General features: G+C 42.0%; 1 protein-coding gene across 2 annotated transcripts in view; it reads left to right on the forward strand.

The window, feature by feature from the left end:
• Positions 1 to 21454, forward strand: part of OXSR1 (oxidative stress responsive kinase 1) — a 91347-nt gene that overhangs the window by 63657 nt on the left and 6236 nt on the right. The window contains exons 6-15 of one of the 2 annotated variants that reach the window (XM_027733428.2): positions 980 to 1089; positions 4506 to 4607; positions 7220 to 7353; positions 9177 to 9225; positions 11831 to 11896; positions 12144 to 12266; positions 16870 to 16905; positions 18098 to 18169; positions 18539 to 18757; positions 21203 to 21276. In XM_027733428.2, coding sequence (XP_027589229.1) covers positions 980 to 1089; positions 4506 to 4607; positions 7220 to 7353; positions 9177 to 9225; positions 11831 to 11896; positions 12144 to 12266; positions 16870 to 16905; positions 18098 to 18169; positions 18539 to 18757; positions 21203 to 21276 — 985 coding nt within the window. The remainder of the gene's footprint in view (positions 1 to 979; positions 1090 to 4505; positions 4608 to 7219; positions 7354 to 9176; positions 9226 to 11830; positions 11897 to 12143; positions 12267 to 16869; positions 16906 to 18097; positions 18170 to 18538; positions 18758 to 21202; positions 21277 to 21454) is intronic. The other variant, XM_027733429.2, reaches the window with a different exon arrangement.

Raw genomic sequence — 21454 nt, forward strand, 5'->3', positions numbered from 1 at the left:
TTTTTTCTCAAGTGCCATCCTCTTCTGAATGACTTGATTGCCAAATCTTTTGTAATGCTCTTCTCTCAACAAACATACTGTATCCCATAGCTATCCCTGCATACTGCTGCTGCTGGTAACAGATCCTGTCTTCCATTTAATTCTTAATTGCATGAGACATCAGGGTTACCTTTGACAGCATAGTTTTCACATAAGAGTGATTTACCTTAAGAAATACAATTACCAGTGAGTGGAAAGGGCATCCTTGAGCATCCTTCAGCTTGTGAAAGATGTTCCAGGTGAGGGTGATGCTGTGCAGGGTGTGAATACCTGTCTGTGAGGCTTCCCTGAGCTGGTTGGGCTGGTTGGGGGGCATGTGAATTAATGCTGCTGTGTCACCAGGAACTAGTTCAAGCTCCTGTTAAAGGAGCATTTGGGCCATGGGAGATTATCAAGGAAAACATGTTCTGGTAATAAATCATCAAGAATAAGGAGCTGATACCTCATCTGCAGGGTGCACTTAGGACAGTTACATGTTATCAAGTAATTTTTTTATGCACCCACCTTCCTTGCTGGGAATGTTACCAGGATGCTCATGGAGGGTCAGTTCTCATTATGAATGTATGCAAATTAAATAAACTGTGGCTGGCAGGGGCAGGTCTGTGCAGCAGCAGGTCTGCTGGGGGAGCACAGGCAGGCTCTAATGTGGCCAGTGGGCTGTAATGGAAAGTGGAATTTTCCTCTCTGCCGGCCAGGGCTGAAAGCTCTGCTGTCCCCAGGAACTGAATGGCGAACTGCTGAATGGCAGTTCGTGTACCAGCACTCTTTGCTAACTGTTGATCATTCTTCCTTTATTAGGAAACTCCTCATGCGTGACTGCATGGTCTGGTACTTAATAGGTGGCTGGGAATATGAGGGGAAAGAGGGGACAGCCCTTCAGTTTGCTCGGGATGTGTTCTTAATAAATTCTTATTAAATTCTGCTTTTGTTTTCTTTTCAGACTTTGGCGTTAGCGCGTTTCTGGCCACTGGTGGTGACATTACCAGGAATAAAGTCAGGAAAACTTTTGTGGGCACGCCTTGCTGGATGGCACCAGAAGTTATGGAGCAGGTGAATTGTTTTTCCTACTGTCCTCTGAGCTGATCTGCACCTGGAATCCTCTGTTATCAGCAATGGCTATATTTGCTTCAAACTAAGATGATAATTTGGCATCCTGTAAGGTTTTCCTAAAACCACAGGATTTTCTTCAGTTTGCCTGCTGCAGACAGGCTTGTACTGTGGAATACTAAGTGTTCGGTAGATTTTTGCCCAGTTGCTTCTCTTCAGGCTCCTGCTTAAGGTGAGATTGAGACAGCTCAGCTGTTGCATAAAGAAGATTAACCTGCCCCTCCCTCTTGCATAAATATGAGGTAGAATATAAATAGTTTCACGTGTGGTAAATATGCACATTCACAGCTCAGTAACATGCTCTTCTGCATTTGCAAACATCAGTTTAGGGTAGTTAATTGGGACGTGTCAAAGTGGGGAGTTATTACAGGAAAATAACATGCAGTTGACTTTATTCAGGTATTTAGCTTCTCTTGGCTCGTGAGTATCCAGGCTGTAAAAGCTGAGGAATGCTTGCATTTCCCCCTTCCTCTGCTGCTCTTTTGGCTCTCTAAAAGATGTCGTAGTTCTTCCCCTTGGGTGGAGATATGTCACTTGTCCTCCACTGCTTCTAGACTAAACTTCAGAAGCGTTGTCTGTGTGACTTCTGATGAAGGCCTCCTGGAAGCTCTGTTTACTGTAAAATATCATTGCCCATTTCTGAGCAAGATCCACAAACAAAATTACCTCTCAGTCCTGACAGGGCATTTGCAGTAGCTGTTGATGGCATTGATGTTCAGTGCCGTGGGCATTCTGAAAACTATCCTGTATTCCCTTAAAATCAGTTTGACAGAGGGCTGGACTCAGGGTTTTTGACAGGTGTCCTAAGCTGAATTATAACAGGCTATAAATGTTTTTCCATTTTTCCTTCCACATTTTTTTTTAACAGAAATATTTTGGGAAAACAGTGTTTTATTAAAGTAATCCCACCTTGTTACTTTTCTCCTTGCTGTTGTTCGCAATAAGATATTTTGAAGCTTAAGAGGAACTTGAACAAGATCCCCATGTATATCTATAAAATGAAGTGGAGGTAAAACTGTGGTAGCACTTTAATGCATCCTTTCCTATATCTAAAACTTCTTGAGGAATGGAGGTAACTTCGGAGTAGCTTAGATGTATTATTGATTAAAGGCTTTTTCAGTGTTTGGCCTTTCCAGTGGCTCCCCATGGTGGCACTGAGGGGCTGGTGCGTTACAGCACTGCTGCAACATCCTCAGAGCGTAAGTCTGACACTGCAGAAGAAAGACACACTTCCTGAGTCAGGATCTGTCTTTGCAAATTGGATTCTGAACTGCTTCACTGTCATATTCTTCTGGATTTTTTTAATTTAATGTTGATTTAAAAATAAATAAAAATAGAGTATTTGGTGTTTCCAAAGCCAGATCAGAGTTGTCCCTTGATATTCTGTCAGTTGTGTCCTGTGGTGCTGCAGCACTACTGGTGCTGCTCCAGCCTCTTTGCAGCTGCAATCCTCAGGACAAAATGGAAAAAAATCCCAAGGAGCGAGCTATAAAGGGGAAATAAAAGTTTCAGTGACAAAGTGAGGGGTGGTCCCCCACAGATATGTTTCCAGAGGAGACAGGTTGTCTAGGGAGTACAATACCTCCATCAAGGCTGTGCACATCTAACTGGATGCAAATATCAGATGTTAAAGCAGTATTTTGGATGCTGATGTGAAATCCTTCAATGACCATTAGATCATCTTGCTGCCTTCCACCAGGTGTCACTCTGAGCCACTAGATCCAACCGGGAAAAGGGACAAAGGGGTTGCTGTAGGTTGGCCTTAGATATGTAGATATTATCAACCCAATTGCACCTGATTTGCTTCAGCATCATTAATTTCCTTTACCATGTTAATATGTGATGGCCCGGTGTTGTCTTTTAATGTATGTTCACGTCACAGATTTATGGCAAAAAAAAAATTGATGAGAAAAATAGATGTTGATATAAACTAACTGCAGGGTGGTGAGTCATGTATTGGACAGATGTCAAGATGAACTGCTGTAGACAGTTTTTAACTTAATAGTTTTCACTTGCAAGCAGGATTATGTGAAATAATTCAAAACCCCACACACAGTTAAAATCCCATTGGGGAATGGAGTTTTGTACAGTGTATTGATGTGCTGCAAGATTAACTGAAAAACAGAGCTAAGAAATGTCCTAAAGTTATTCTTAAAACCTAAAAATAATGTGAGGGGGGAAAAAACCCACCCTTACAGCATATTTCTTCTTGCCCTGTGCTCTTTTAAATTATACTTACATATCTGTGCTTGTTTAGTTAACTGGCTTGAAACCTGTTCAAAATCACAGCACTCATAAACTGAGGCACTGCAAGAAACATTTCAGACATTTAAGCCTCGTGAAAATGATGCTTACAGTGTTGGAGGCATTACTGCAAGATATAAATTTGTGTTGCTATAGTAAGTTTCAGTTCAGCTACAGTATTACATGACAAATAGTACAGGAGGGTTTTTTGTTTGTTTGCCAAAATTAAAGATTATCCTAAAGGTAGTTTGGGGAATGTTGTCTGGTTTCCTCACAATGAGTGTCTTTCTTAGGCTTGTTAGGTTAACTGAGCACAATGTCCCTGTTAGCTTTGCTCTGATTCAGTTCTCCTTTTTCCATAGTCTAATGAGAAGGAATACAAACCATCCTGAGCAACCAAAACGCTTTGATTTTCGTGGCTGCTCTTGAAGTTAGTACATAGTGTCTCTCCTCTGCAGCGGAGAGAGCAAGTGCCAAAATATTACCTAATAATAATGAGGAAGTAACTGCTTTGGCATATGAAATATTTTTTCCTGTGCAGGAGGGGAAGTAAATGCTATAAATTTTCCTGAACAAGCCTGTGTTTAATGTCAAGTGCAGAAGCTACTGTTAATTAGTGGAGGGAAATATTAGTCTGCAGGCAGGAGCAGGGGGCTTTTACTGAGCTGGTGTGTCCTGAAGTTCCAGGATGGAGCATGTTTGCAGTCACATTGATTAAGCAGTTGACTAAAAGTGTAGTGAGCCGTGTGTCCCGAGGGGTAACAGCCCATCTATTAACTATGAGAGTTTCATTATGCTGTTTAATGACTCTCTGTGTCTTTGTGTAGAAGTCAGAGCCTGGTTTAACCCAGTGCCCCTTTATGTTCTGCACATGTAGAGGTTTACAGCAGAGCTGTCTTAGTTGTACAGTCCACAACCACGATTTTCCTCAGACTGTCACTTCTAAAACAGCTCCTCGAGGTACAAGAAGCTGGAGGAGAGGAGGGAGAAAGCCTTCCTTCCATCTCTGTAGTACTGGTCTCTCCAAATTTGAGGGGAATGGAAGGAAAGGGTGAAAGGGATTGTAGTGTAGGACAATAAGAGGCATAGGCTAACATCCTCTTCGTATTTTTCAGGTCAGAGGATACGATTTCAAGGCAGACATCTGGAGCTTTGGGATCACTGCTATCGAGCTGGCTACAGGGGCAGCTCCCTACCATAAATACCCCCCGATGAAGGTGAGCAGGTCTCCAAATACTTGAGCAAGATAAAGCATCAGTGTGTTCTGTGGGTGTTTCCAAGAATTTGGCCGGCATGTTGTATAGAAGAGTTTGTCCTCTCAACTTGCACCTGTGGATCATGATGTTCTTGGATTTATCTGAAGTCACCTTTTAAAAATACGCCACTTAATCAACATTGCCTGAAACTGCACAGCTTTTACTTAGATCCTGAGTCTCACCATTATTGAGGAAAACGCTGCGTGTTTTAATCCTGGAACCTCTGAAGGCAGCAGATGTTTTTATGGCTATAAATAATGATCCAGAATGTGTTATCTGGCATCCAGTGACACTGGGATGGCGAGCCATTCTTTTTCCTGCACTGATAATCCTTCTTGACACCTCTCAGAAATTCTCATGATACCTCTCATGTTCCCAGTTATCCAAAAGAATTTCTAATTTTGTTTAATGCCAACACAGTCTTGTCGTGCAGTGCAAAGTACCACATCAGTGTGAAATGGTGTGGTATTGGCAACACTGGTGTTTTATTAAGGTTGAAGTGAAGGAAATGCTTTTTGCTGACACTTCAAAAATCTTTGTCAAATATCTTGAACTTCAGAGTGCCTTATGGTTTGGCTAACTTTCCCTATTTTCTGACTCTGGAACGAGGAGTTACTTCCAACATGCTGCTCTTTCAGGGGGAGGGTACCTCTTAAAGTTAAGAACTGACACTCACCAGTTGAATTCTGAAGCATCCTGTCTGTCTACAGAGCTTTGAGATCTTTTTTCTTACCTCCTTTGTGATATCTGATGAGGGAGGCCTTGTCTCAATCACAAAACTTTAAGGCCCTTTGGCCCACCCTCTTGAAGGCCACTTTGCTTCTCTTATTGGCAGGAATGCTCCCTTGGATCAAACACGAGGGGGTGGAGACCCCTTTTGATATCCCCATAGCTTATGGTTAGAGTAATTACCTGGGATATGAAGCCTATGGGTGCCAAGTCCCTCTGTTTTTGGCACTGGGAGAGGGACTTCTACATGGACAGATAGTGATAGGACAAGGGGGAACAGCTTTAGACTAAAAGAGGAAAGATTTAGATTAGATGTGAAGAAGAAATTCTTCCCTGTGAGGGCGATGAGGCACTGGAACAGGTTGCCCAGAGGAATTACGGATGCCACATCCTTGGAAGTGTTCAAGGCCAGGTTGGATGAAGCTTGAAGCAACCTGGGCTAGTGGAAGGTGTCCCTGCCCACGGCAGGGGGATTGGAATTAAGTCCCTTCCAACGCAAATCATTCAATGATACCATGGGACAAACTTTCCTTTTCTGAGTCCTGCCTGCTGGAGTGCTGTATGAGTTGTGGGTCACCTCTTCAGGACCTGGGTGAATCCCCTCCCACCCCACAATTACAATAGCATTTGGAAATCCAATAACTCCCAACTCAGAACAGGCACATCCATGTATCCCTTTAAATGCCAGGACTTTGCACAGGTTTAACTCTTATAGAATTAATTTTAAGACTTGTCATGTCTGTGTAGGGACTGTTGAGTAGCTGAGTGGTTCAGAAATGCCATCAAAGTTCCTACAGACTGTGGCAGAGCAGGGAGGAGTTGAGGAAAATGTGTTGCTGGTTTAGCTGTTGCTGCTTTCATTGATATTTCCTTCTGTGCTGTGATTATTGGTAGCATTTTTCAGCGGCTTCTGTGAGTTGTTCTGTTTATTGTGGTTTGAATGCCTGGGATGAAGCTTTGAATACCAGCATCACCTATTTAGTATCATGTGCTGTATATGGTAGATAGAATTGAGTCCCTAATTCTGTTAGGTTTGGGTTCCAGTTGTGTAGCCTTCAAAGAAGAGTTCTCTCTTTTACTTATTGAATGCAATCGTACTGCACTGCAGATTGATTTTGTTATGCAGCAAAATTACCCATGCATTAAGTGACCCTCCAAGGAGTGCTGAAAAAAGCAGGGAATTCTGTCATGGACTGTATAATTCCAGCTAGATTGATGGGCTTTTGCTGCCCTAAGCAATATAGCTGTTGAAAGCTATTTAAATATGCTACGTGCTGCTTCCTTTTCTAAAAATAGATATTCATCTGTATGTAGGTGACAAGTTGTAGTGGAAATGGAAATGAGTAATTTTCTTCCTTTCCTTCAGAATATCTAAGTGATGTGAAGGAAATAATCAGTTTGGCTTGATGGGTGCTTATGTGAGAAATGTCTTCACCTGCTGTTGCACTGGTACATGAAAGTAAACCTTTGTATTTTTTTAGGTTGCCTTTCTGCCTTTACATTAATTTGATTTCTAGCTAGGAAATACCTGCAGGGAGGTATACTGATTCAAATGCCTTGCACAACTGCTCATCTCAAAGGAGGAAGGCTGGTAGATGTTCTGCTCTGCTTGCACCTTTAATCACACTAAACAGGCCTGAAATCACATCCCAACCTTGTGTTTGGCCCACAGGCTCCCCTGTGGGCCAGGAGATGGGATGGGAAAGAGTAACTTAAATTGCTAACACATCCTGGTGGACTCAGATGCTTGATGAAAATGCTTATCTAAAAATACATTTTTCCCAAGATCTGTCTCTAACAAAGGCCAAGAAAAATCTCATTGCCAATAGACATAATTCTTTCAGGTTTTAATGCTGACACTACAAAATGATCCCCCATCTTTGGAAACTGGTGTGCAAGATAAGGAGATGCTGAAGAAGTATGGGAAATCATTTAGGAAGATGATTTCATCGTGCCTACAAAAAGACCCTGAAAAAAGGTAAGAACGGGTGACACCAAAATAAGTTTAAAAAAAACCCCAACAAACTCACAAACCTGATTGTATTCCCTGTTTTTTTGAAGTTGATGCACTCTCTGCCCCTCCAGCCTTTCAGTCACAATGAACACAGCAATCTTGCTGTGTGGCAACAAATTCTCTTGGCTGTCCTTATTTTTGTGGATAAATGTCTGGCACGGTGCCTGGCCAGGGCACACATCCCCCATTTGGGTTAATGAGAGTGCATCCCAGTCCACTGTGTGGGCAGGGCTGTTCTACCCTTGCCACCTCCAGCAGGTGACTGCAGTTCATGTTTTGTTCCCAGTCAAAACTGCTCTGTATTTATAAACTAGAAATTGCAGGTTGGGCAATGTGTGTTTACTTACAAAACTGCGTAAATAAACTTTTTTAAAATTTGCCAGTGCAAAGAAGGCTTTCAGCGTAGTTTTGGCTTGTTTAATTACAAGTAATATTTGGTTTGGAGGAGAAATTAGGAAAAACACTGGCAAATTTTACCAGCATGTTTATCAATGCAGATTGCTTAAGTGACCTGATGACACTTTCAGCCTTCCTTGGACAATATCTTGACTACTCAGCGTTGTAGGAAATAGTACTGAGGGTGTGTGTGTTGTGTCGTTTTTAATACCTCTTAGGGTTTCTTTTTACCCCCTCCTTTTCCTCCTCAGTAAGCAAACTTAATTCTGGAAAGGAAAAAGTGCTTTCATAAAATTATAATAATGAAGACATTTTTCAGTTCCCTCTTGTGTCGGATCCAGGAGCACAGGCTTCTCACACATCATGTGATGCACTTCAAATGCTTAATGAATCCAGTGGAGTGCTTGATAAATGCTGATAGCTGGGGCTTTTTCACAGCATGATATTTTTTCACCTTTATAAAGAATATCCTATCCCTGCAGGTTAGGATGTGTGCTGATCAGATTATACATAATCACTCTGGATCGTGGCACACCCCTTCTCTCTCCCCAAGCACCACTAACAGCCACTGGCATCATCCCTACTCTGGGAGCAGGAGGCATATTCCATGAGTTCTCAAAGAGGAGAATTTAGTGCAGTTGCTTTTTAATAATTTTAGGGACTCCCTTGCTATAAGGTGAATGTTTTTTGTCAGAGTAGTCTGAGATGAAATAAACCCTGAGATGAATGGCCTTTACAAGTTACTCATTAAACTCTGTTACTGTTTAAGCACCGTTTGCAGTGTGGGAAATGCTCTAAGCTGCTACTTTCTCATTTGGGCTTGAGTCTTTAGAAAACTCCTAAACTGACCAAGGGGTGTCTCTTACTTTCCAGTATTTATTCCAAAGTTTGACTTTAAGGAGAAAATAGTTTGTAATTGTGCCTATTCCAATAGACAAAGATTGATCATCCCGCCTGTGTTTAATAGAACTAATTACGCACATTTAATCAAGTATCTCTGAAATAGCTGTTACTCGCACACAGTGAGTGCTGCACTCCTGTGGCAGGTGATGATTCTGTGATTTCAATTTTGAGCAAATTGTTTCTGTGATCCTGTTCTTAACTAAGAGTCTCAAGCTCAGCATCAAAAAGGGGGCAACTTCTCCCCCTCTAGTCCCAAGTAATTGCTTTGGAACAGAATAGGCTTTGGTCAGAATACACTGAGTGTTTAAAAGACTGCTGGTGTTATAAAATTCACTTGGAATGCATTGACTAATTTTTAGGGAATTGTACAGGAGAAGCTGATGCCCTTAAGAGATGCCATGTTACAAGAAGCTACAGCAACCTGGAAGACCGTTGTGTTGAAAGGGAGCACTTATAATTGTCTTTTCTGCATCTGTTTTTATTGACAGACCCACAGCAGCAGAACTCTTAAGACACAAATTTTTCACGAAAGCAAAGGTAAGGACACACTTCCTAAACTGATCTGTGGAGAGGACTTTTCAGAAGCATGATAGGTGTGGTGACAGCTTTATTGGCAAGAGTGTGGGCTATTTCACTCGGGGCCAGCATAGCTGAGTGAGTTGAATGGGTCATTGTGAAGGAACAGAATGAAACCCCCCCTTCTGTACCTCCTGTGTGTGCTGTCATTAGAGAAATTATCTAGAAATTCTTCAGCATTTAAATGTCTTTCAGTGTGCCTTTTGGTTTTGTTCTTCTCTTGTAATGGTTCCATTCTGGCTGCCTGTCCAACCATAAAGGTCTCTGTGGCAGCAAGTGTAACTTATATTTTAATAAACTCTATAATTAGTCTGTATGCAAAGGGTGAATGAGGCCCACTGTGCCAGGGCTACCTAAATCTATTTCACCCTGTGTTGCCATATGGAAAGCGAGGATCCTGTGATACAAAACAGTAGGAAACTCCCATTTCTAGCCTTGAAGTGAACTGCCAGCAAGCATTATGTAATTACTGCCTGGAGATTACTGCATATGCAATGTGCAGGGTCTTATTGAGGGAGACAGGAATAATACAAGGGAGAATTTGTATTTTCATGGGCCTGAGGAAATATTTTCTGTTTCCTTATTTTTTCTGTGGCATGTTTGTGATCAAAATGCACAGGGTTTGTAGCAGAATACAGATTAAACTGTCAAAAAGAGATTCGATGCTTGGGATAACATGGCTGCATCACCAATTAATCAAAGTAGTTTTCAACTCCCAGATTAAGATGCTTAAATGGAAGTGGCCAATCCAGATACCTGTTCAGGAGCTGGATGTTCTATTAAAGCTGACAGAAATCCAACTGGTGCAACCAAGGGAAGGTTGCACTTCCTCCTCATGGGAGGAAGTGGAGAGGTGGGCACCGATCTCTTTAGTGACCAGTGGCAGGACCCGAGGGAAGAGCATGGAGCTGCATCAGGGGAGGTTTAGGTTGGATATTAGGAAAAAGGTTCTTTATCCAGAGAGTGGCTGGACATTGGAACAGGCTCCCTGTGCCAGTGGTCATGGCACCAAGCCTGGCAGAGGGCAAGAAGTGTTTGGACAACACTCTCAGGCACGTGGAAGGATTCTTGGGGCTGTCCTATGCAGGGCCAGGAGCTGATGATCCCTGCCTGTCCCTTCAATCTCAGGGTATTCTGTGATTTGATAATTCTGTGAACTGAGGAAGTCTAGAGATTGATCCATTTATGAAATGTAGCAGTTTGCTTTAGGGCATGTTTAATTGATGTCTGGGCTCTTGACAATATTAACTGGGTTTTCACTGTCTGTGGTGGGATTTTAGGCATCTATATGCTGGATGCACACTTGGTGTCCAAAGTGACAAGATGGCTTACACATTGCTGACCTTTCTCTGTTTTGTTATGCGAGTTCTGGATCACTTTACACTTCATTGTGTGTTAAATCTCCTTTGTGCTTTCATTAAGCTGCCGTAGAGTAACATATTAGCATGTGTGGTGATAGAAAATTAACATTATTGCAAATGAGGCAATACTTAACCCGGCATCTGAAGTGAAAACGTGTTCCAGTTCACACTTAGGGTTCAATTACTGTCATACATCAGCCACTGCCAAGCTGACAGCTGGAACTTGAGGGCTGAAGAATCCAACTTCTACACATCTATATTGAGTCATATATTTAAATGCAGTTTATGTTATGTGAAAGTATGGTTTGATAATACTGAGAGCCACTTATCAGGAATGACAGCATGTGTCTTGAGACTCCCCATCCTGCCTGCAAGCAACCATTGCAGGGGAGTTCTGGGAGCAGCACTGCATGGCCAGAGACAACAGGGCTTTCCATCCTCACTCGTGTGCTGTGAAATACCCAGCTAAATCCCAGTGCCAATACCACGGTGCCTACCTGGCTTCTCCTACCTCCTCTCCAGCCTGAAGTTTGGCCCTGCAGTCCAGCAGTCAGAAAATTATACTACCAGGAGCCCACATTCCAGTCTGGAGCATCTTGCTGAAGAGGAAATTTAATACAATAAAGCATCACAGCAGTTTCCCAATGTTTCATCTGTCATGATCTCTGCATTGACTTCCTCTCCAAACATAAATGCCGTATGTTTTTTCATCCACTTCAGTGTTGCTGCCCTAATTCCTCAATCTTATTACTCCAGCATAAAGGGATTCCTGCATCCCAGCCTGCCTGACATCTGAGGTTTGCCTTTGACAGTTGGACAGGCATAAATTTAGGAGTAAGATAAAGCAAAGGAGTTGGATCCAGGTGGTGTAGTATCTGCTGGTGGAAGAATGCCAAATGCCTCAGCAGGGTGTCAGATGCTGCAGTATAATAAGTGTGTTTCCCAGTAAATCATAATAATATCCAACTCCTCAGTTGTTAATTCCATATCACTTTGCAAAGGGAAAGTGTCACTGCTACCTGAAAAGGTATTTAGGATGAAACTTCATATACGGTAGTTGAGAGTAAGGATGTGGTTAGTATGGGGGTGAAACACGTGAACCACTTTCTGCTAGAAATAGCTTAACAGTTACTTTATCAGAGACACTGAAGGAATCAAAGGGCATTTTCAGCAAAGCAAATGTTTGGTATTTTTTTCTTTTGCAGAATAAAGAATTTTTGCAAGAGAAGATGTTGCAGAGAGCACCAACAATCACTGAAAGATCCAAAAAGGTACTGAAAACCTCCAGGGCTCTTGCTGTTGCTGTTGTAGTAGTATTTTAGGTTTGCGTTCACATTTTTAATGATAATTAGTGTAATACAGCATTTTCTAGATACAAAACTAGACATTTCAATAAAATACTCAGGTACCCTGGCAGGTGATGCAACCTGAAGATGCTCTGGTGCTGTACCTCCTAAAAAAAGACCAACTGTAGAAACTGTTTGTTTGATACAAGCTCTCTGTCTTTGTTCTGAGCAGGTCCGGAGGGTCCCAGGCTCCAGTGGGCGTCTTCATAAGACTGAAGATGGTGGCTGGGAATGGAGTGATGATGAACTAGATGAAGAAAGTGAGGAAGGCAGAGCGGCAATTTCACAGCTCAGGGTGAGTCCTCAAACTTCACTGTCTCTGTTTTGTTTTCCACTTGTAGTACATCTAAATATATTTGGGAAGCACGTGGTCTGAAGTGTGATACACAGCAAATTACAATCCCTGCCGTGGAGTTTGGAGCTGAAGCAGAGAAAGCAGACTGAAGGTTGAAGAAATTGTATTGATCTTTTCTGTCATCGTTGTGGGGCACAGCTGGTCTCATCCAGGGATGTTCAGTGTAATTGGAAATGTGCATTCTCACATTGCTCTGCTCCCAGCTCAGCATACTAATTCACTGGAGCCAAGATATTCCCTTTAAGGGTGCTGCCTATTTGAGATGCTTTCTTCTGGAAATATCAGGAGAGGTTTTGTCCTGCTGCCCTCTCCAGGATGGAGCTAAAATCAATAGGTCCTGTGCTTATGACACACAAGGTTCCATCCCCTCAGTTACACTGAGATCGATTAGTCCTGGTAGAAAACCTTACAGCATCCCTGAAGTCACAGGAGTGATTGGTCCAGAACTTGAAAATACTCAAAAAATCACCACTTTCCCCTCTCCCAACACATGCACAAAGCCCCTCAAACCCAGACTAATCCCAAGGAGCACAGAGGAGTAATGCACAATGATCAGCTAAAAGATTGCAATGAATTTTCAGGCTGTCTTCCCCCAGCAGTCAGCAGTGTGGGTTTTGCTTGTAATGGTTTGCCTGGTCCCTTTTCATTACAGCAGGTGGCGTGAAGTAAACCCTGTGTTTTAATCATCCTGTAATTGAATTAGTGAGATAGTGAAGGATCTTTAGAGGAAGCTTTTCAGTGTGAAAGGGAAAAAAGCCCCCAGTGTTGGTTTGAAGCATTTATTCCTTTACAAATTTTTTAATTTCTCTTTTGTTAGTCTTCCTTCTGCTACTGTTTTGAATAGGCATTTAATTATTAAATGCAGGATTTTGCATCTTTTTAGCATCTTTTGAAATGCTTGGGTTTTTAAAAGCCACTACTAATATAGTAATTCCATTCTTTGTGACAACAATTATCGTGACTTTTTAAAGAGCTTACTGTGTCCAGCTTCGTATTACACAGTCAAGGAAGATCTTGGTACCAGGTGGCTACTGCTTTGGTGCTTTATAAGCTGAATTCTTCTAAATTCCTTTTGTAGGTTTAAATATGATCAAATTTTAGGAGGCAATATTGTAAGAGACCCTAATTCTCTTTCAGAGATTACTTAGAGCTTGTTGTATCTTGTCTCTAAGCTCAGGGTACTATGACTTAACCCTGTTTACTGTGTTTTGAACAGTACTTGTTTCATTCCTCTTAGGCAGAAAGAAGCAGATTGACACACATGTTTACAAACTCCTTTACAAGCCAGTTTTTTCTTGATGCTTTGGCATATTTCCTTGTGCTGCTGTCTGTTCTGGTTGCTCTAATTTGGGCTGTGCTTGGCCTTTTTACTTGTAGGTCTCCTGTTCAGCAATCCTTTAGGGGGGTGTTGGTGTAGGAGGTCTTAATTGAGTTACCTGAATGTAGATTCTGAAGGCACCCCAGGTATATATACCACAGAACTTTGGGAAACCCATATGTTCAAGGATATCAGGAAGGGCACCATGGCATCTTCAACCTCACTGCATGTCTGCCTGGGTACTTGAATTTGATCCCTTTTCAAGCAGTTCTAAGACTTGTATACAAACTTCTGATTTTTGCCATGTATATGGTGGTGCTGTTGAGGACTAGTGTTTATCCTGTGTTTTTGGCTGTATTTCAAACACAGGGTGTAAATTCCTCCTGTCTGTAAATCCCTCTGCAATTTTAACTAAGTTGTTGGATAGAATAACTTGTGTTAACTAGGTGTCACCTTTTATTCCTGCCCATTGCAATGGGGGTGGAGTAGATGCTCTTTAAAGGTCTTTTCCAACTCAAACGATTTTGTGATTCTGTGATTCCATCTGTACCTCTATTTTATTGCTGTCAGCCTTAAAGTGAGGCCTTGCAGACTGACTTAACTTGCCAAAATACTGAAGTATTAACGTTCATAAAAGCATCTACATAAATGAAAAGTGTTTGCATTTTTTACTTGTTTCCACTTTACAGAAAAAATAGGGTGAATTTATTGTGTACAAACATGGATTTTACAAGTCTCTTGCTAGGTCTGCACCTGAAAGCAGACAAATATTTATTATACTCAGACCCAGAAGTATCTCTTCAATTCGTTAAATATGGTGACTTGTTGGCTCAGCATTACCTTTTGGATATAAAGACTTACTGAACTTCCTCTCTGCATTTAAAAGCTTGAATTCAAATTGAAGCAAATTAAAGCAGTTGTGTTCTCCAGGCTCTTAAATCGTTCACGTTCTTTTGCCCAATAAATCTGTGCACTGGTGAGTTCTGTGGTCACATATCACTGCTTACTCACATCATTGATTACACAAGCAAAAATTAGTTAGAACTAACCCCCCAAGTCATCCTATTTGTGCCTTTTAATGTTTGTCCTGTTTTCTTTCTGTCCATGTTTTTCATAAAATCATAGAGTTGTTAAGGTTGAAAAAGACCTCCAGGGTTGTCAAGTCCAACTGTTCACGCAGAACCACCATGTTCACCTCTAAACTCTGTCCCCAAGTGCCACATCTACATGTTTTCTGAAGGCTTCCAGGGATGGTGACTCTACCACTTCCCTTGGCAGCCTGTCTCGATGTCTGGCCACCTTATCAGTGAAAAAATGTTTCCTAACAGCCAATTTAAACATTCCTTGGTGTAATTTGAGGCCATTTCCTTTGTGTTATCTCTTGTTACCTGGGAGAAGAGACTGACCCCACCTGGCTACAACCTCCTTTCAGGCAGTTGTAGAGAACAATAAAGTCTCTTCTGAGCCTCCTTTTCTCCAGGCTAAACACCCCCAGCTCCCTCAGCTGCTTCTCATAGGACATCTGCTCCAGACCCTAGCTCTGTTGCCCTTCTTTGGACCTGCTCCAGCACCCCACTGTCCTTCTTCTAGTGAGGGGCCCAAAACTGAACACAGGAGTCAAGGTGCAGACTCATCAGTGCCCAGCACAGGGGGACAACCACTGCCCTGAACCTACTGGACACACTGTTGGTGACACAGACCACGTGCCATTGGCTTTCTTGGCCACCTGGGCACATGCTGGCTCATGTTCAACCAACTCTCAACACTTCTGGTTGTCATTTATCTGGGTTAGCTGTTAGGTGAGGGACAGAGCCTGTGTTTCCTTACTTGTCTGTACAGTGTTTTGCACACTGTGATCTCTCAGACAAGTTCCTTTTACGTAATTCCTTGAGGCATCCAGGTACTCTTGGATATGAGCTTTGTGCCTGAAAGAAAAGCGCAGCAGCTGTGGCCTGCAGATGTGGAGCATGGCTGTTTCTCTGGGAGCAATGCCACGTTTTTCATCTTGCCTGGTAACTGTCAAGCAAAGGCTGAGCACATTGAGATGGATTTCAGGCTTTACCTTTCCAGCTGCATGACTTTTTTCCTGACACTGCCTGCACACAGTCATTGTGAGGGAAATGTTCCTTCTCCTCCTGTCCAGAGGGCTTTTCGCAATTTACTGTTCTGAGAATAAGACTTTTTAACCTTTTCTCATGAGAAGCTTCCGAGTAATATGTTACAGATTGCTCTGATCTGCGCTTGGTGAGGTAGTGGCTTTGGTTACTGCATAGACTGGCTCAGGATAGTGGCATGATGAGGCTTAATGTTATGCTGCTGAGCTTCTACTGTCCAAATAGCAACCTGTCCGTTAGACCATTGTGTGGAGAAAGGAACACCTATTTTATTAATCTCAGCACGGACTAAACCATCCTATGTATCTCCATATAATAATTGGACCTGTTGGAAGCCTAAGCTTCTCTTAATTGCAGAGCTTCCCTGCTTGGCAATTCCTTTCTGCTCATGTGAAACAGCTAATGCTGTAATCTTTGTTATACTGATAAGCAAAGGTTGGTCACATTACTCTGACTGCACTTTCTCCTTTGTTCCACTGATCTCTTTGTTTCACTGCTGAACTCTGTACACCTGTCAGTTCTCTGCTTTCTCTCACAAAGAGCTGCAGCATAATGTAGAGTCCAAGGGCAGGGAGAGCAGGCCAGGGATTTCCTTCTATAAAGCAGCATAACCAAGGCTGATTCCCCCCTCCCACCCCACAAAGGTTTTATATGTTTTAAGGAACTTGGTTTGCAAACTACTTCTCTAAGTATACAAAGAGGATTTGTTTTCTAGCAGAATTCTGCCAGGCAGATTTGTGTGGCTTATCGTTTTCTGCCAGGCTTGGGTAGCTTAAAATGGATTTTGCCATCTTGGTGCATAAGTAATTTGATCCAATCTGAGTGATCTTCCAGAGTCCTGGATTTTGCTAATGGGTAACAATGATAGCAGCTCAGGGTGTCATGTGCCAATGTGGAAGTATCAATTGCAAATTCTGAAACACTGATTCTGTTTCTGGGTGGTACAACATTACAACAAATTGTGTGATATTCCTTTTGTTGTGCTTGCTAATACACATATTTAATCCAAAACAGTTATGTAGGTTTCTCACAGTCAGTATGGTTCTCACAAGTCCTAGTCAATAGGTTTCACTTTCATTGAAGCACTGACAGCTTTTTCTCTGTTTTTCAGTCTCCCAGAGTGAAAGAACCTGTACAGAATTCCGAGGTAAGTTGTAATAGACAGTGGCTTCCTGAAACAATGACTCCAGTTATTGCTGCTGTTTCTAGGAACATGCTTTATTAGCCTTTGAAAGCAATATTGTGTGAAGTAGAAGCTAGTGTATCTAGCTGAGCTCTGTTTGAAGAGCTCCCCATAAAAGGAATTCTTGGCTGTGTAATGCCAAGAGCTCTTCCTGGAGTTTGGTGTATGTCTTGTCTACTTTATTTGCTATGGCAAAAGTCTGTATATTTTAAGGTAATGAATTGGTCACAAGAATAATTAAAGCAAAACAGCTGTGTTTCCATTTCCTCTTTTAAAAAACCCAACACAAACTCAACAGAACACAACTTTGAGATTTCTGGTTTGCATAGTCAAATTCTCTAGTTTGGAACCAGAGAACTCAGAATCTGCTCAGAACTGTGAAAGGAATCTGTAGTGATATTTGATAGCAAATAAGGCTTCAGTTGCAATTTGTAGTCTTCCTTCAGTTCTGAACTGTTTCTTGCGTTAGGAATGTTGGTATATCTTATCTCTCAGTGATAGGGACTGCTTATCTTCCAGAGACTGTGCTATGTCTATCTTTTCCCTACCTGTGTGGAAAGATAAACAGAGCTGTCTCCTAGAAATTCATCTTGGGTTGGGCTCTCCTGTTCTTCCTTCGTTTCCCAGAAATGTTTATAGAGGAAGATCTTAAGAAACACTATAGTTCTGCACTGTAATTTGACATAAATTCTAAATTCAAAGAAAAAGCTGAAAACCAGAATCCCTTTCAGATGAATTTTCCCATTGTAATGCATCCTTTAATATATATTGTGATTTGGAGGTCTCCTGCCAAAGTTTTCAACAATCAAGGTGATTTATATTTCCTACAACCCATCAGAGTAAGCTGAAGGGCACACTGAAGTGCCAGCAAGCTGACAGTTCTTTGGCTCCAGTGCCAAAATCGTTTTCTCTGTTCTGAATAACAAGAGGTAAAAAAGATTGAACTTTCATTTACCTCTTTTCCCCACCCTCAAATTAATTTTTTTTAATTTATTTTTTTCCCCCAAGAGGTTGACTTTAATAAAGTCCAATCCTAAACCTTGTCTGGTGTGTTTTGAAGAACGCTGAATTCACTTTTCATTGAATATCCAGATTGCTCTGACTCTGACTTTTCTGAATGGATCAGTTGTCGATAGTTATCTTACTGCTTTGCTAGGTTTTGTTCTCTGAAGGGAAAGACAAGTCAAAGCAGGGTTTTTCTGCTGTGACAGCATGGCTGCTTGGAACTGTAAGTAGGACTCGGATTCCGAGAAAGAGGGAAACTGGAGGATAGGGTGCTCTCATCCAACCTGGGATATGATCTGTGTGCATTCAACCTTGCCACAGAGTGTAATTTTTGTCCAAGATCCATGCTCATGCTGGTATCTTGGTTTCTTATCCTTCTTTACAGATGGGTAAAACTTGCAAATGTCAGGACACATTAAACCCCTTGAACACCAGCTTGGGATCAGCGTTAGCATCCTGGAGGCCTGGGAATGCCCCTGGCATTGAACTTCTCTAAGTGATTTACGTGGCCAACAAGCATTTCTGGGAAAGCTGGTGCTTTAGTCAGAACTCTTGAGTTCCTTTTCTCGTTAAAACTCCTTTTTACTTGCAGCTCTTTCCGTCAGCTGAGCCTCCAGGTCCTTCACTCAATGCTCCAGCACAGGCACCTACTCAACTACCTCAGGCTGCAGGACAAGCACCTGCACAACCTCAAACTGCTGTACCTCCACCTAGTCAGGCTCCTCCAGCAGCCCCAGCAGCAGCTCCAGCAGCAGCAGCTCCAGCAGCAGCCCCAGCAGCAGCTCCAGCAGCAGCCCCAGCAGCAGCCCAGGTAAGAGCAGAAGCCCTTCCTACCAGCTTTCAGGTGCACTTAGCTGTTCTGTTCCAGACATGCTAGAATGATCTGAAGCCATGGAAGTTTCTTGTCTGAAGCTGATTTAGTGCTGCAGTTTCTGCACAAGGACAGCTGATGCTTGCAAAAGGAAGATGGTTAGTGTAGGTGTGGCAGTTTTTCATTATTGTTCTGTGGGTAAGCAGTGACTTTTTATGCTGTTCAGGGAGTAGACTCTGGCTTGAGGCAAGGTCAAAGGTAAGAAAAAAAGTCTCATTTAAGTGGAAGCTGCTTATTCCTGGTATTTAAGGTGAAGCACAAACAGACTCTGACTTTGTGTCTCAACACCACTGGCACCTGTGGGTAAAAGTGGAGAGAAAAGTGAGGGAGAAACTAGGACCTCAGTTCTCCAAATGTCACAGGAAAATGGCCAACCCAAATAATTTCTGAGACACTTAGAACATGTGGTTTGCTGGAGTAAAGCACTGCAGAGCTTGCTTGGCTCCTGAGTGATGGCACACGTTTTATAAAAGACACTGATGTTCATATTTGTTGGAGTCATTTGTTCATTTCTTGTGGGGAGAGCCTGTCACTGTTGGAGGGGACCATCAGCCTTTGGCAGACCCAAAGAGAAGAGACTTGACAGTGCTGATCTGAAAAGTAAATCTTAGACTTACTTCTTCCTGTGTTTCATTAACTTTATTTTAAAGAATGTAGAAAGTGTCATATATCACTGCAGTCACATCTGTTAGGAAGAAATTCTGTACTGTGAGGGTGGTGAGGCACTGGCACAGGTTGCCCCAGAGAGGTTGTGGACTCCATATCCCTGGAATTGTTCAAGACCTGATTGGATGGGGTTTGGGCTTGGAGCAGCCTGGTCTATTGGAAGGTGTCCCTGCCCCTGGCAAAGGGGTTGGAGCTAAATGATATTCAAGGTCCCTTTTAACCCAAACCACTCTGTGATTCTGTGTTCCTGATTACAAACCCATTTAAAGACAATCCATTAGTCATTACACAAAAACAGTGGAGTTGTGGTCTGACACATTCTATGTTATTCAATGTAGCCAAGCTTTAATACTTAAATTAAAGCCCTTCAGATATCTTGAAAAAAGTCCAGTGTTTAATCCCTGAATTTTATGCAGCACTTGAAACACCAACAACAGTGAAGACTGGGACTCTCAGTAAAGTGAAGCAGCAGTGGTGGTCTTGGTGACAGTGTTTTGGTTTGCACTAGCAGTGTGGATTCCTCCCTGCCACTGGTGCCCAATAGCTTGTTTGTTGGTAGCTTGTCCTAAGATAAACTTCATTAACTTGTGTCAGTGAGTTCTTCTTTATAGCTCTTAGTGTCACTATGCTTTTTTTATATCTCTTTATTGTCAATATGTTCTTTTACAGCTCTTTATGTCAGTGTGTTATTCTTTATGGCTCCTCTGATTCTTGTTGCTTGCTGGTTACTGTTTTGCAGAGCTCTGGGCTTCTCCATGAACCCTTGTTTGTTTTCACTGACCTGATAAAGCTTCAACAGAAACCAGGTTGTGATCAGAAGCCCTGAGCTGCATTGCTGGCCCAAGAGCACCGTGGAGTAAAATACTTGTCTTAAACAAAGGGTTATTTTTTCTTCCTCTCATGAAAAAGCAAGTGATCTAGATTAAAAAAACTTGGTCAAGACTTCTGTGCTTAAATTATCAGCCTGGTGTTGTGTCTGTCTTGTTACTGCAGTTGTAAAATCCCTGCCTCAGCGTGTGCAGGTGACTTGTGCAGTTGGGAGAGTGACCAACCCTTCTCTGTTTTGTTTCACTTTTTTGGTGGATGTTGATTAACAATTAGTCCTTTACTTGAACTGTCATAAGTGCTGTAAAGATGGGCAACTCCTGGATCTTTCCTACTGCTGCTGGCCAATATAAAATGCTTTGATTACACATTCCAAATGTAATTATTCAGATGTAATTTAGAAGTGAGAATAGGCAGCTATAAAATTGCTGCTAGATGCTCTTAAAGGCTTTGATTTCACAAAAAAAAGTAACTGAGAGTTATGCTAATCTGGCAATTAAATTATTTCCTAGGTACTCTTCACAATTATATCAGGTTTTTAAATCAGATGTTTGGGGCAGGGTTTAAAACACAGGAGGTCTTGAATAACCAAAAGCTTTAAGTTTTAATGCAAAGCAATCTTTTTACAATTAGCACTTCTGTAGTCTCCTGTCCTTTTGTCATTTCTCAAAGTTGTGTAGCTTTTATTCTTTTCAGGACTACTGCAGAGACCCTCCTTGGATACTATTTGTGTGAAGTTCTCTTGTTTCATTGGTCCGTCTTTATTTTCACTGTAGTGATTCCAACAGCAAGTTAAACTTTTATTTTTATCTGTAGTTGATCAAGGTTATCTCTAGTTTTAAAACCAGAGCCAGGAATTGTTAATTGCTTTAAAATGATGTAATTCTATTGCAGGCCCCACCTGCAGCTGCTGCAGCTCCGGTACAGGAAGACACAAAAGTCCCCATCAGCCTTGTACTAAGGTTAAGGTAAGGACACAAAACTGACCTGTTCTGTCAAAGCAAGCCTGTGTGCAGAGGGACACTGGCAGACTTTTGCACTTCTTAATTAATAGGGTGGTGGTTATATGTTGTCTCAACTTGGATTTCAACCACTCTTCTGAAACCAGGACCCAGAAAAGCAGTTTATCACAGCCACTTCAGTTTG

The sequence above is a fragment of the Pipra filicauda genome, unplaced genomic scaffold (genome assembly GCF_003945595.2).
Source record: "Pipra filicauda isolate LSUMZ 115617 unplaced genomic scaffold, ASM394559v2 scaffold1_size10287979_pilon, whole genome shotgun sequence".
In the NCBI taxonomy this organism is placed as follows: domain Eukaryota; kingdom Metazoa; phylum Chordata; class Aves; order Passeriformes; family Pipridae; genus Pipra; species Pipra filicauda.